This window comes from Pseudozyma flocculosa (genome assembly GCF_000417875.1).
Source record: "Pseudozyma flocculosa PF-1 unplaced genomic scaffold scaffold00018, whole genome shotgun sequence".
Taxonomy (NCBI): domain Eukaryota; kingdom Fungi; phylum Basidiomycota; class Ustilaginomycetes; order Ustilaginales; family Ustilaginaceae; genus Pseudozyma; species Pseudozyma flocculosa.
The window spans coordinates 326,212-338,794 of NW_006920886.1; the positions used below are offsets into that span (position 1 = coordinate 326,212).

Sequence of the window (12,583 nt, forward strand, 5' to 3'; positions counted from 1 at the left end):
TGTGCGGACCCTCTCGAGCCAGGCCAGAGGTGCCCACGCAATGGCAGCTTTTTGCGCGCAAGCTGGAGATTCCGCCTTCTGCGTGGCCGCCGCACAGAAGCGTCGCAAGCTTAGACGGAGGGTGGCTGGAGGACAGGAAAGAGAGTCGAACATTCCAGCTCCCGTGCTGCTATTGTCCCTTGGACCACCAGGAGCGCATCCGCTCGCCCACGGATCCAGCCGCCGGCGCGGTCCGTGCGGTCGAGTTTCGATCTGCAAACATCGGCGAGGCGTCGTCCTCTCGGAAGCCGTCCTCGCCTATCCTCGAGCCCAGCGCGGGATCGCGCCATGCGGAAACGGTGTCGTCCTGCTCGTCGACGCCGTCGATGCGGAGGCCCGTCATCGGCGGTAGCTCGTCGTCGCTGTTGTCGCCGCCGTCGTCGTCCGAGTAACGCGCATCGCTGCGGCTGCGGCCAATGAGGCTGCGGTTGCGGCCGAGGAACGACGGCGGCAACTCGTCGCGATCCTCGACGTCGTCGTCGAGGCGGACCGGTCCGTGGGTTGTGGCATCCTCGGGCTCCTCGAGCGCTTCGGAGCCATTGAGTTTGCGCACGACGACGGGGATGAGTACGGCGACGCAGACGCCGCCAAGCAGAAGCACGTTGCGAAGGCTGAGGAGGTTGAAGTCGTCGGCGCTCGTCATCTCGTCGAGCTTTTCGCCTAGCGTGGTGTGGATGACCGAGACGGCAAAGATGCCGCAAAAGGTCGACAGCCAGAAGAGGCCAATGTCGATGCCCAGGTGCGGGGCGAGCAGGTTGACGACGTTGTGCGGCGGCAGCGGCATCATGCTGGGCGGAGCGAACGAGCGTGCGGGCGGTGGGTGAGGGTCAGAGGGTGCGGCTCCTTGGGCTAGCAGCGCTCTCCTCGACGGCGCAGGACGGCTCACCGGATGACGATGAGGTAGGATAGCATGTTGTCGTTGTGCTGCGCCAACTTGTCCTTCCAGGTGTCGATGCGCGCCTTCCAGCTGGGCAGAGCCACCAAGACGACGCCCAGGAACTTGCTGATGAGGTAGCAGATTGTAGCGCCGGTGGCGACCGACTGCGCCCGATAGACGAGTACAGGCATGAATCGCAGGCCCTGCAAGTCAGGTTAGGGTTCAAGGTCAGACGAGGAGTGCAAAGCGGGGCCTTACTCACGGCGCAGACCAGAGGCAGAGCGATGGGGACGCCCCAGAGAGCACCGGCCAGGATGCTCATGTACATTGAGCCGGGGATGGAAAAAGCTTGAAGGCTGTGGCGTCACGGTGGATGTGCATGGCGTCAGTGGAGACGAGCGATTGAGCGGCTGCGTTGCTATATCAAGGGGGCGGCGGGAAGCAAGGGGGCTGGTCCAAGTGTGCGTGGCACTCACAAGATGTAGACGATAAACCAGCAGAGCATGACCTGGGCAAAGTTTTCCGACTTGTAGTGCTGCAGGACGCGGTTGAGGTCCTTGAGCTGTTCGAGGGAGCGTGGGATCTTGAAAGCTGGCCGATCGGCGCTGCGTTAGAGACAGAGATAGCGGGATGGAAGACGACAAGAGGGAGAGGGACAGAGCGAAAACAAGATGCGAGTGGCAGTAGAATGGTTCGGGATAAGCAGGGCCGAAACACAGGGATTGCGGCGAACAGAGGATAAATGGAGCTACCCACTCGTCAATGACAGGCAGCGCGAGCCACAGGGTGCCTCCGAGACCAACGAGGCAGACGACAAAGAGGATGAGGAGCTGACCGCCGGCGCGAAGCAGGAGCCGGCGGCGTTCTAGCGGGTCGAGGACGGGGGCAGCTGGTGGCGGTGCGCCTGGGCGTCCCTGCTGAGCGTGCCAGGGGTCGTCTTGATCATCATCATCTGGGGAGTGATGCAGGCGGATGGAGATGGACGAGTCGGAGCGTTGGGCGCCGCCGAGCGTCTTTAGCGTGTGGCGGGACTTGATGGAAGCGGCATCGTCGTCGGCGGCCGGGGTGGCGGCGGTGCCGATGGCGAATGCGTGAGCGTCGGGCGCGTCTGGTGGTGATGGAGCGACGGGCGCGCCACTTGCTGAGGCCATGTTCGGGGCCAGACGAGGAGCGAGAGAGGGGGCGATGTCGGCGCGGCTAGATGGAGCGGTTTGGTGTGGATCTGGGCAGCGACGATGGGCCTGGTTGGGCGGAGAGGGCCAAGTGGCAAGCAAGACGAGCTGACGACCAAGCAGTAGGACGCTACTCTGAAGGCTGACGAGAAGACGGTGATGGCGGCGGGGACGTCGGCGGCGCTGGTGGTGGGCAGGGTGTCGGCGAGAGGCAACGGAGAGTAGGCAGGTCGGGAGGGCCAGCGTGCAGGCCCGAGCTCGGCTTTGAGGCGGCGGTGCGGCGGCCCCTGCGCTGATCCAAGAAAGGCGCGTACCCGCGCCCCGCCATTTGTGGATCCAGCCGCCCAAAAAAAGTCGAGGAAAATCCGAGAAAAGAGAGAGAGAGTGGCGCAGACCACAGACATCGAACGAGCCTCGGCGGCTTTGCCGCTGGTGGGCACGGCCGTGCTTGCCCTCAGTCCGGCGTGGTGGCAGGGCGAGTCGAAGATGGCCCGAGGGTCAACGAGGTTTCTCGAGCATCGAGCAGAAGGTGAAGTCTACCAACCGGCCTCTTGCAGGTGAGGAGACCGAAGTCGGAAGCCCCCCAAATGGCCGTGGTGGCCTGAGGCTGCCGGCGGACGAGGCAGGGATTTTTAGGGCGCGCCCTCGAGGCCAACTCGCCGCCGAGCCGGGCGTGGCCAGCAGATCGCGCCAACGGCTTCCAGGGGGGGGGGACGAGCGAGCGTGCGTGCATGTTAGGCCTGGGTCCAGGTCGGTAGATCGAGTACTCTAAGGCCGCCGGCCCATCCAACCGCGTGCTGGGCCTAGGGTGTGAACGCTGAGTCGCGGCCAGAGTGCCTCGCTCCCTGCTTGCGTGGGTGCGGCCGAATCGGCCTGCCTGCCTGGCTGGCCACACGGCAGACAAGGCTGACTCACCCAGCCTCTTGCTCTTGCACGCCGCACGCACGCACGCACGCACGCACGCACGCACGCACGCGCGGATGGAGCGAGCGTGGCCACTCGACCGGGCCTGAGCTGGCCGCCCCGCTCGTCGCCCGCCACCATGTCTGCAGGCATCCGAGCCAGCCAGCCTGCCCTGCTGGTTGGACGGGGGGCCCTCAACCCCTCAGTCGAGGCTTGGGGCCCGCCTGCTGTCCTCCAAGCCTCTCTTCATCGCGGCGCCCAGACACCTTACACTACTCTCGGCCTTTTTCGCTCTCACCTGGGCATCCAAGTCGGCGAAGCAGAAGCCTTCACAGCGAACGGGTCTGACGGGCACAAAGGCGGATGCCGTGGCGGTGGTTTCGCCATCCTCGATCTGCTGACCCCCCTGCCGCGATCGATCTCGAGGCCTAACGGAGGTGTCGCTGGCTCGCTACCTCTTCTTGCTTGCCTTTTTGCGGGACGCCGAGGCCTAGGACGGACAGCCCGACAAGCAGGTGCTGACGCCCTCGCCTCGATCAGGCGGCGTCGTCCAGCTCAGCGACGCCACCGCTTGCTCGAGCTCAGGCCGGGTCGCTCCCTATAAAGCCGCTCTGAACGGCTGCGGGACCGCGAGCTTGGGTCGGCTCCTTCGGATCGCCCACCTATCCCCTCCGCCTGAGCCCTCTTTCCCTCTCCTTCACCCTCTTTCCCTCTCCTTTCCCCCCTCCTCCCCCCCTAATTCCCCCCACCGGTCCGCCAAGGCCGACCCTATCCCATCCGCCCCTTCTTACGAGTGTCGAGTTGCTTGGTCTGCTCCTCTCTCAACCCGTCTCCCCTGGCGACGACAGGACTCTGACGAGTGCCGTCCCGACTCTGCGCTCGCTGCAGCTGTCCGACGGCTTTCGAAACGAGCCCTCCCTCTGATAACCCGGACTGCGATCGACTTTAGCGACACGTCGACATGGCTTCGACCAAGGAAGGCCCCATCGAGGGCGCCAGCAAGCAGGAGCAGCTCTACCGCCATCCCAACGCCAGGAAGACGCCAGAGGCCGAGCCTCGCGACGCAAAGTCGACCGACGAGGGCTTCGCCTCGCCGCAAGAGGCACCCTCGCGTGCCAGTCAGAGCACCCCGGCGTGTTCCGACACGGTATGGGACCCCATCCACGCCCTGTCTCGACGCTCGCGCAGCGACACCGACGACTTTTTCTCGCCCCTGCTCCAGCTCGATCAAGAGCCCGGATCGGCCCACTCGTCCGGACCCCTCGACTATGCTGACACCTTCGCGCGCAGCGAGAGCGACCCGATCCACTCGACCCAGCCCGAGGAGCAGGCTCGAGCCGCCGGCGTCATTGGCAAGCCGCCTGGCACTGAGCAGCACAGCGACTTCGGCCCGCGACAGCGCAGCCTGGCGTTTCCGAGCTACAGCGCCTCGGACGCTGGCCGCGGCCGGGTCGAGCCGACGGCAAAGGGTCAGAGCAGCCCCACCGGACTCAGCAGCGAGACATCAGAAGATCTGCGCAGGCTCTTCTCGCCCGCCGGTCGCGGCTTCACCGAGGCGCTCGAGCAGTCTTCCTGGCGCAAGGGGCCCGTTGGCCCTGTAGGCACGCATCCGTGGAGCCGAGATCCGTCGCTTGCGGAGCCTCCACGTCCACTTCTGTCGATGCCCGGCCCTCGCATTCATCCAGAGGTCCTCGGCACCTTCCTAGGGACCCACATGCCTCGCACCGACCCTCACTCCTCAGGGAGCAGCAGCAGCATCATCGACCCGTTTGACTTTTCGCGTGGCGGCCGCAGCAGACGCAACACGGGCTGCTCGGACAGCCTCGGAAGTTTTGGCAAGAGCTCACCGACGCTGCTGCACCCGCCCATCTATCGGCCGACGTATGTCGACAAGGAGGTTCGTACCCTAGCATCGCGTCTTGTGGCGGCACGTTTCGCTTTCGGCCCGATGAGCGTGGTCGGACGCTGACGTGCTGCCGACTGCGTGCCTGCTCCTGTCCCCACCGCACAGGTTCAGACCGAGGACAGCGCCATCATCGACGAGGCCAACCGCATCCGCGGAATCATCGAACTGCGCCAAGCCCGCAGTGACATGCACCTTGTAGGCAGCGTTTGAGGTCGGCCACGGCGCCTTGACTATCGAAGGTGTTCGCACTGACCGACTGGCGGGCCTCTTCAACCTCACCTTGCTCGCTTATCAGCTCTTTGCAGAGAACCGCGGGCTCAAACGCCAGCTGTACGATGCTCTCACCTGCGTCCGAGCTCTGCGCCAGCAGCGAAGCCAGGAGCTGCCTCTGGCGGCGGGCTTCACTTCCAGTCCCGGTGTAGCCGGGATGCTCGGACGTCTAGGAGGAACCCCCGGTACAGGCATGGTCGATCCTGCTCTCCACCAGGCCCTACCTTCCGCCTACTCCGACCCCGCCGCGATGTTGCGCAACGTGCCGCCGGCCGGCTTCCACATGACCGCGGACCCGATCGCCATGCAAGGCCTGCAGCAAATGCCGTCGGTCGACCTCTTTCGTCACGGGAGCGCCGTTGCTGCCCCGCCCGCCGCCGCAAGCAGACCGGAGATGCCGGCTTCGCTCAACCAGCAGAGGATCTTGGCCGAGCTGGCCAGTCGAGGCTTGGCGATGGGAGGCTCCCACGAGCTAGGTGCTGTCAGATCCCCCCTCGACGAGGCAAACCTGTATGCCAGCGCATCGAGTGAGGGTGATCGTGCCGAAGCTGCGGCCGAGTCCTCGACGTCGAGGCTCACGAGCACTGCCGGCTGGCCCTCTCTCGCAGAGGCCCAGAAGCAGTTCGCTAGGGCCAAGGTCTCGACGCCGACGGAGCCTCGTACTCCTCAAAAGGGTTCGGAAGAGACTAGTCCTAGGACGGAGGTCGCTCTCTCACCAGCCAAGCAGAGTGATCTGGTGCGCCAGATTGCAGATGGGCGAGGTCAGGAAGCCAGCATAGTGCTGCAGCAGCAGCTCAAGTCGGGCACCGCAGATGCAAAGCGTTCCGTCGTCGGACTGGTCAAGTCCTGCATCCTCGCCCTGTCGCACGATCGCCACGGCAATTTCCTGGTCCAGCGCGCTCGTAAGTTGCTTCTGTCCGAGGCCTCGACCGTTCAAGGATCGGTCTATACTCGAGCTTCGCCTGACAGTTGCATCTTGGCCCGCATCCGTCGCAGTCGGCGTGGACGCGGATCTTGCTTGGAGTCTCAAGGGCCACTTTGTCGAGCTGGCCATGTCGCAGTTTGGTTGCCACGTCGTTCAGAGGGTGAGTCGATCCAGCATCGCTGCTCGCCGATGCCAAGGTTCCTGACCCTACACCTCCACATCTGCACGCCTGGGCAGGTCCTGGATGGCGAGGAGCGCGTCAAGATGGCCGTGGTTGAGGAGCTGCTGAGCTCGCGGCTGGAGGAGTCACTCACGTCGAGGCACTCGGTTCACGTGTGGCAAAAGGTTCTCGAGATCGACTGGACGCACGCCAGCTTCCGATCGACCATCTTTGCAGTCATGAACCGACAGATGAAGGGCAAGTGGGCCAAGACGGCGCGACAGGAGACTGGCAGCATCATCTGCCAGAACATTTTCGAGTCGGCCGACGCAGACGAAAAGGTGAGTGCGCCCGCGGCGACCGAGCCTCGTCCCTGCGCCCCCCTGGTCGCTGACGGCCCGACGCGCGCCCCTACCTTTCCCATCGTCGATCACGCTGTCTTCGCGTCATACCCCAGAGCGACTGCCTGCAGGAGGTGCTGGCCGAGGCGGAGGAGTGCGCGTCGAACCAGTGGGGCGTCTGGGTTGTCCAGGTTAGGGTCATCGCTCGAGGTCCTGTTTGACCTTCTGCGGGGTTCCCCCTGACCCATGTTCGCCCACCCTCTCTGGATCTGCCTTCGGCCTCGCTGCAGCACATCATTGAGCACGGTTCCGAGTAAGCGACGGATGTGGAATCGGCGCGCACCCTCATTGACGACGACGTGCTAACGCTCCTGACTCGCTTTTTCTTCCCCGGCGACTCTGCCAGCCCGGAGAAGAAAGCGGCACTCGAGGGACTCCTCCGATCCGCGGTGAAGCTGACGCTCTCGCAGTACGGTGAGTCTGGCGCTTTGAGGGGTGCCTGCAGTCGGAGGGCGACTCTTCTGATGCAGGATGTCGCAACGGTGCCGCTTCGCTGCTGTCCCATGCCCGGTCGACCCTCGGGAGCACAGGTCAAAAAGCCATCATGAGTGGCCTCAAGTCTGGCGACCGCACGTTTGTCGACAAGTACGTCGAGACCTTGTGCGAGACGCATCCTTCCGGCTCGTCGGGAACTGGCAGTCGACGTTCGGCTCTGGTCGACGTCGCTCTGGCTCCGCAGGGCCTCCAGATTGTGACGCAGGTCAGTGTCCCATGCTGGTCGAAGCCGTTGAAGACTGTTGTGGGGCCCGAGCTGACCGGTGCGGCCGTTTCAATCTGCCGCCGCTTGCGCCACCGATGTGCCAGCTGCTCACGTCGGTTTCGCCCGAGATGCGCGAGAAAATCATCGCCACGGTGCGCAAGAACTCGGTCTTCCTCAAGGGCAGCAAGACGGGCCTCAAGGTCCACCAGCTCTGCGAGCGCGCGCGCGCCTTCTCCGGCTATTGACAGCGTGGCGCGTCGATTCCTTACCCCCATGCCTTGCCCGTACCCGCTCCGACAACCGGCTCGACCCTGGTGACGCCAACGGGCCGACGACGCCATCCCTCTGATTATCCTCCACGGTCTATCGACGCCCGCACGTCGATGTCGATTCCTCCGCCTGTACGACTTCGGAACACCCCGATCGACGGCCGCCCATCATCGGTCGACCGCAAATTTGCTTGGTTGCGCATGGTTTGCGGGTGCTGGCGTCAGGGATTGGATGTGGCGACGGGGCGGGAAAGAGGTACAAGTACAGCGAGCCGTGGGCGAGGCGGCGGCGGTCAAGGAGGAATCAATTGCGAGGATGGGGGCCTCTCTGCTAGGTGGTTACGACGGCGAGGGCTAGGCATGGCGAGCCTCGGCGTCGAAGAGGGCATGGGCGAGCTGGTCGCAGCGCAGCTTTGCGAGGCGGATGCAGGCGTCGAGGTTCTGCTGGTCCGACTGTGCTGCTGCGGGTACTGCTGCGGCAGCGTCGCTCTCGTCGCGTTTTGCGATTGTTCGGAGGCTGCCGGACTGATAGAGGTAGCAAGTGTGGGTCTGAGTGCTAGACTCGGCGGGAGAGGAAGGGGCGAGGATGCCGATGCTGGCATGGGAGTTGACGAGCGAGGACTCAAAGGCGGACGGGTCGGCCAGGAGTTGCGCGCTGGGCATGAGAGAGCGACAGAGTCGTCGGTGTGGGCGAGGATCGGGACAGACATGGAGGAAGGCGGTCAATGTGGGCCGAGGTGACGGCCGAGGTGGACGACACTGGGCTCGAGAGGACTCACGCCTCGAACACGCCAAAGCTGGCGCAGAGCGGGAGGTTGTTGAGGCGCAGCTTGGCCGATCCGCCGTCTGGGTGGTGCCTCGTCTCTGACGTTTCCGGGTGGAAGACGGCGTTGGGCAGCGAGGTGTGACGGAGGGCGGCCATGGATGCGAGGACGGCGGCGTCGAGGGCGTTTCCGTCGTACGAGATAAAGGTGATGTCGAGGTAGAGGCACCACACCGCTGCGCCTGGCTGGATGACGAGATGGGTACGATCGAGTGTCGAGGAGCTGTTGAGGAAAGTGAGGAGCCGGTCGGTAAGGACCTGGGCCTCGTCGCCCGGTGGACCTGGCTTGAAGCGGGTCGACGAGAGGGCGGGTAGCTCGACGTTGGGAACTGCAGGGTGCATGATGCGGGGATGAAGTTGGGGAAGGGGGGAAGGAAAAGGACGAAGACGATGGTGCACATGGGGCGAGCGGGTGAGCGGCAGGAAGCACGGCCGTCGTTGGCTCAAGCGACGAGGACATACCGAGGAAACCCTGGTCGGGCCTGGAGAGGAGCGGGGTTGCGACCTCTGCCTTTACTGCGGCGATGCATACGGTGTTTTGGAGCTTTACGAATGCGCTGCCGTGCGCGGTCGATACGGGGCCGAGGGAGATGGTGGCGGGGCGGAAGTGGTCGAGGTGGCGAGCGTCTTCGCGGACGCCGGCGTCGAGGAAGCGGCGAAGGTAGGCCGAGGGATGGAGCCGCTTGAAGGTGGTGGCAGCCACCTGGTCCGTGTAGGACGTTGATGCGGCTGATGGGGCCGCGCTTGGGGGTGAAAGTGCGGCCATGGGGTCGATGAGGGTGTTAGAAGTGAGGGTGAGGAGAGCGAGGCGAGGCGAGGCGAGGCGAGGTGTTGGAAGGGAAGCGGCAGGCAAGGTGGCCAGGAAGAAAGCCAGGAGGAGGGCCGTCCGTCCAGACCGACGACCGCGAGGCAGAAACGCGGAAAGTGGAGCAAACGTCGCTTCTCGTGCGGTTGCAGCCAAAAAGCGGACGTCTTCGTGGGGGAACGGGGGCAACACCGAGTGGGGGAAAGACAGGGTGGTGAGGTGGGCACAGACCCTCCCGCTCTTGGCAACGGCGTGGCCGGGCCTCGGCTTAAGCTTCGTTATGTTGCTTCTTCCTACCCACCACTCACCCACCCTCCCAATTTCCCTGTGACCGCCTCGATGGATCCAGGCCCATCCTCTCCAGTCGCGCCCGCGGTATCGCCGTCGTCGACCGCTTCGGCCCTCGACCGCCTGCACCGCATTGCTGCACTGCCCACAGACGCACACCTCGCAGCCTGGCTCAACGACCACCTCGCACACCACGCCTCGTCATCGCCCCACCCCTCAACCTCTCAGACACAGGCGCAGACGCTGACGACCACCGCAGACGCACTACGCACCGTTTCCATCGCCATTGCATCCCAGCGCGAATCCGCAAGGTCAGATATCCAACTCCTCATCGACCGCCTCGTCGACATCATCCCAAAACTCGGACTCGACCTCAACATCACCGCACAGGCCGCCAAAAAGCTACAGTCGCACATCGACGCTGCAAAATCGGCCCTCGTACAGCCACAGACCAGCCAGCGCCCACCCCAGGCAGACGACACACACAGCGACGATGCCCGCGACCCACCCTCCGCCTCAGTCGACCACGCCCTGGCCCGCATCCGCACCCTCTCGCACCTCAATCAATCCCTTGTGACAACTCGCAACTCGCTTCGGGAAGCGCAGGCATGGTCCACGCTAGAATCGCACGTCACCTCGTCTTTCTCCGAGCATCGGTGGTCGGAGGCCGTCGACCGCATCACAAAGGCGCGAGACTCCCTCAACCTCTTCCGCGCCGGTCCTGAAACGTCTCCGAGCAACGACCGCGTACAGCTCCTGGAACGCCTCACCGACGCGATACAGCAGCATCTCGTGCCCATCCTCGAGCGGTCAATCAAGGACAGAGACGTAGAAACCACGACCAAACTAGCCCATCTCCTCAACCGCGTCGGTCGCCGCGAATCCGGCTTTGGCCAGACCTACCTCGCCACGCGCAGGCAAGACACGCTTCTGCACTGGGCGCAGCGCAACGCCGACGTCCCGGACTCAGCTGCGGCTGCATCGGCGCTGCCCCTCCTCAACTCTCTGTTTGCAGATGTGCTCGGCATGCTCGGCGAGGAACGCATCTATGCCGACAAAATCTTCCACAGACCTAGGCAGGCCGCCGAGTTTCTCCTCGCCGCCCTCTTTGACGGCCTCGAACCGAGCCTGCATGAGTATCTCCAGCGATTTGCGTCCCTCGATGACGTCGAACACCAGCTGGCGGCGGTTACAAAGGCGTACCAGAGCGTCGAAGGCGCGTCAAAGTCCATCGCCGACATGCTCCCTACCGACGAGGCCGCCAGGGCTGCAGGCCCACCAGACGATGTCGACGCCACGTCGATGCCGCCCGTCGACGCGCTGGATATCGCGGCCATTCCGTTGGCTGCGACGGCATTGCCTTGGCAAGATGCCCTGCTATTGCCCTTTCTCGAGTGGCAGACGAGCTTTGCGACACTGGAAGCCCGCGCCATGGCGACGCGCTTGCAGGCGGCTCAGCTAGCAACAGGTGTCGGGACGGATCGAGCTCAGCACCTGCGCGAACTCGTTTCATCGGCGATAGAGGCGGCGGGCACCTCTGCTCGACGGTCGCGCACCCTCACGCGGGGCTATGCAACGGGTCCCCTGATTGAGCGGGTCGAGGCGCTGCTCTGCTCCATCCTTGACTCACAGAAACGCGACCTTGTGTCGTACGGACAGGCGGTGGTGGATCGAATTGCCGAGCGGGGGCGGCAACGAGAGCAGGCGTCGACAACGACGACATCGTATCGCAGTTACGACGATCGCGAAGAGGATCTGACGACCGAGGACTGGGAGGACTTCCAGCGCGGCACACACGTCCTCGCTGCCTGCCGCGACGTCGTGTCGCGCATCGCTGCGCTCGAGGCGACTCTGGCCGGGCAGCTGGTCGAAGTCGGGGCGCTGTTACCTGCCAAGACATATGAGGATCTCCGCTCGTCGAGCGAAGAGGGTGCAATCTCGCACATCGACGCCAGCAAGGACGACACTGCCAATGATAGCACCAACAATAGGAACGGTGACGGGCTGTCTCCGCTAGACAGGTCCCCACTCAACTCTCGCCTCCTCCGGCACTGGATCGACCTGGCATCTCGCTTCCTGTCGTCGTCAGCGCGTCCCAACGCCAGCTCGATTGCCCACCTGGTCGGCTCGACGACAACATCACACCGCGAGCTCAAGCTCTTCGCACAGACGCACTCCCGCATCCTGATGCTGGCGAGGACGACACAGAAGTACTTGCACGATGTCCTCCTCGCGCCGTTCACGCCAGCACTGTCGGCCTACGTCACTTTGCCGCTCTGGACGGCGACTCGGCATCCAAGCGCGGTCAACGAGTACGACCTGACGATGCCCCAGTTCAGCCTCAGCCCTACGGATACCGTGTCGAGGATCGGAGAGGGGCTCCTCAACCTGCCCCGGTTGGTCGAGGTGTACGCCGAGGAGGAGTGGCTGGCCTTCCCGCCTGCCGCCGATCCCCTCGTCGACGGCAAAGATGAGCGGGGTGAGGTCGCAGCTTCGGACGCGGACCGTGGCGGAAAGCCGGGGGCCGGTACCGAAGCGACGGCAGCGGAGACGCATCGACGGATGCACCGACAGGCCTTTTCCACCACGTCTCTGCCGCCCGCCTCGGATCTTGTCTCCGCACCGACGCCGGCGGCATCCACCGCCAACGGCACGTCTTCGCCATCGGATCGTCAGGACAATGCACCGGGGACGCGGACGCGGGAGGCGACGCTGTCGCTCTTCCTCTCGGCGCTGCTCTCTTCGTTCCTCTCGCACCTCTTCGGCACGGTGCTGCCCTCGCTGCCACGCCTCTCCGAGGTCGGAGCGAATCAGCTGGCCACGGATCTCGACTATCTTGTCAATATCTGCGCTGCGCTCAACGATCGGGATAGCCAGGCGCGGATCCAGGCGTGGAGGAAGGTGTGCGCTCTGACGCACCAGGATGGGCTCGAGATCGCCCGCTGCGGTGGCGGTGTGAGCGATGCGGAAACAAGCGGAATCATGCAGAGAGAAGACGAGGAAGCGTGGAAGGTGATTGCACGGCTGCGAGGGTGGCTGGCATAG

The 12,583-nt window shown here is 64.4% G+C and overlaps 5 protein-coding genes across 5 annotated transcripts; 3 read left to right on the forward strand and 2 right to left on the reverse strand.

Annotated features, from left to right (window-relative positions):
* Positions 1–169: 169 nt before the first annotated feature.
* Positions 170–2,067, reverse strand: PFL1_05190 (uncharacterized protein; the record flags this gene model as incomplete). The annotated part of the gene is made up of 5 exons (XM_007882719.1): positions 170–827; positions 926–1,080; positions 1,179–1,272; positions 1,393–1,521; positions 1,673–2,067. 5 exons carry the CDS (start codon positions 2,065–2,067, stop codon positions 170–172), a joined length of 1,431 nt encoding a protein of 476 aa, XP_007880910.1.
* Positions 2,068–3,952: 1,885 nt separating this feature from the next.
* Positions 3,953–5,107, forward strand: PFL1_05191 (uncharacterized protein; the record flags this gene model as incomplete). Its single annotated transcript, XM_007882720.1, has 2 exons — positions 3,953–4,888; positions 5,003–5,107. The coding sequence occupies 2 exons, from the start codon at positions 3,953–3,955 to the stop codon at positions 5,105–5,107; spliced, it is 1,041 nt and encodes a 346-aa protein (XP_007880911.1).
* Positions 5,108–5,417: 310 nt separating this feature from the next.
* Positions 5,418–7,598, forward strand: PFL1_05192 (uncharacterized protein; the record flags this gene model as incomplete). The annotated part of the gene is made up of 8 exons (XM_007882721.1): positions 5,418–6,069; positions 6,164–6,252; positions 6,330–6,593; positions 6,710–6,784; positions 6,884–6,906; positions 7,000–7,067; positions 7,184–7,353; positions 7,458–7,598. The coding sequence occupies 8 exons, from the start codon at positions 5,418–5,420 to the stop codon at positions 7,596–7,598; spliced, it is 1,482 nt and encodes a 493-aa protein (XP_007880912.1).
* Positions 7,599–7,976: 378 nt separating this feature from the next.
* On the reverse strand, positions 7,977–9,211 carry PFL1_05193 (uncharacterized protein; the record flags this gene model as incomplete). Its single annotated transcript, XM_007882722.1, has 3 exons — positions 7,977–8,277; positions 8,402–8,774; positions 8,908–9,211. The coding sequence occupies 3 exons, from the start codon at positions 9,209–9,211 to the stop codon at positions 7,977–7,979; spliced, it is 978 nt and encodes a 325-aa protein (XP_007880913.1).
* A 378-nt stretch (positions 9,212–9,589) lies between these two features.
* PFL1_05194 (uncharacterized protein) lies at positions 9,590–12,583 on the forward strand (the record flags this gene model as incomplete). Its single annotated transcript, XM_007882723.1, has 1 exon — positions 9,590–12,583. One exon carries the CDS (start codon positions 9,590–9,592, stop codon positions 12,581–12,583), a length of 2,994 nt encoding a protein of 997 aa, XP_007880914.1.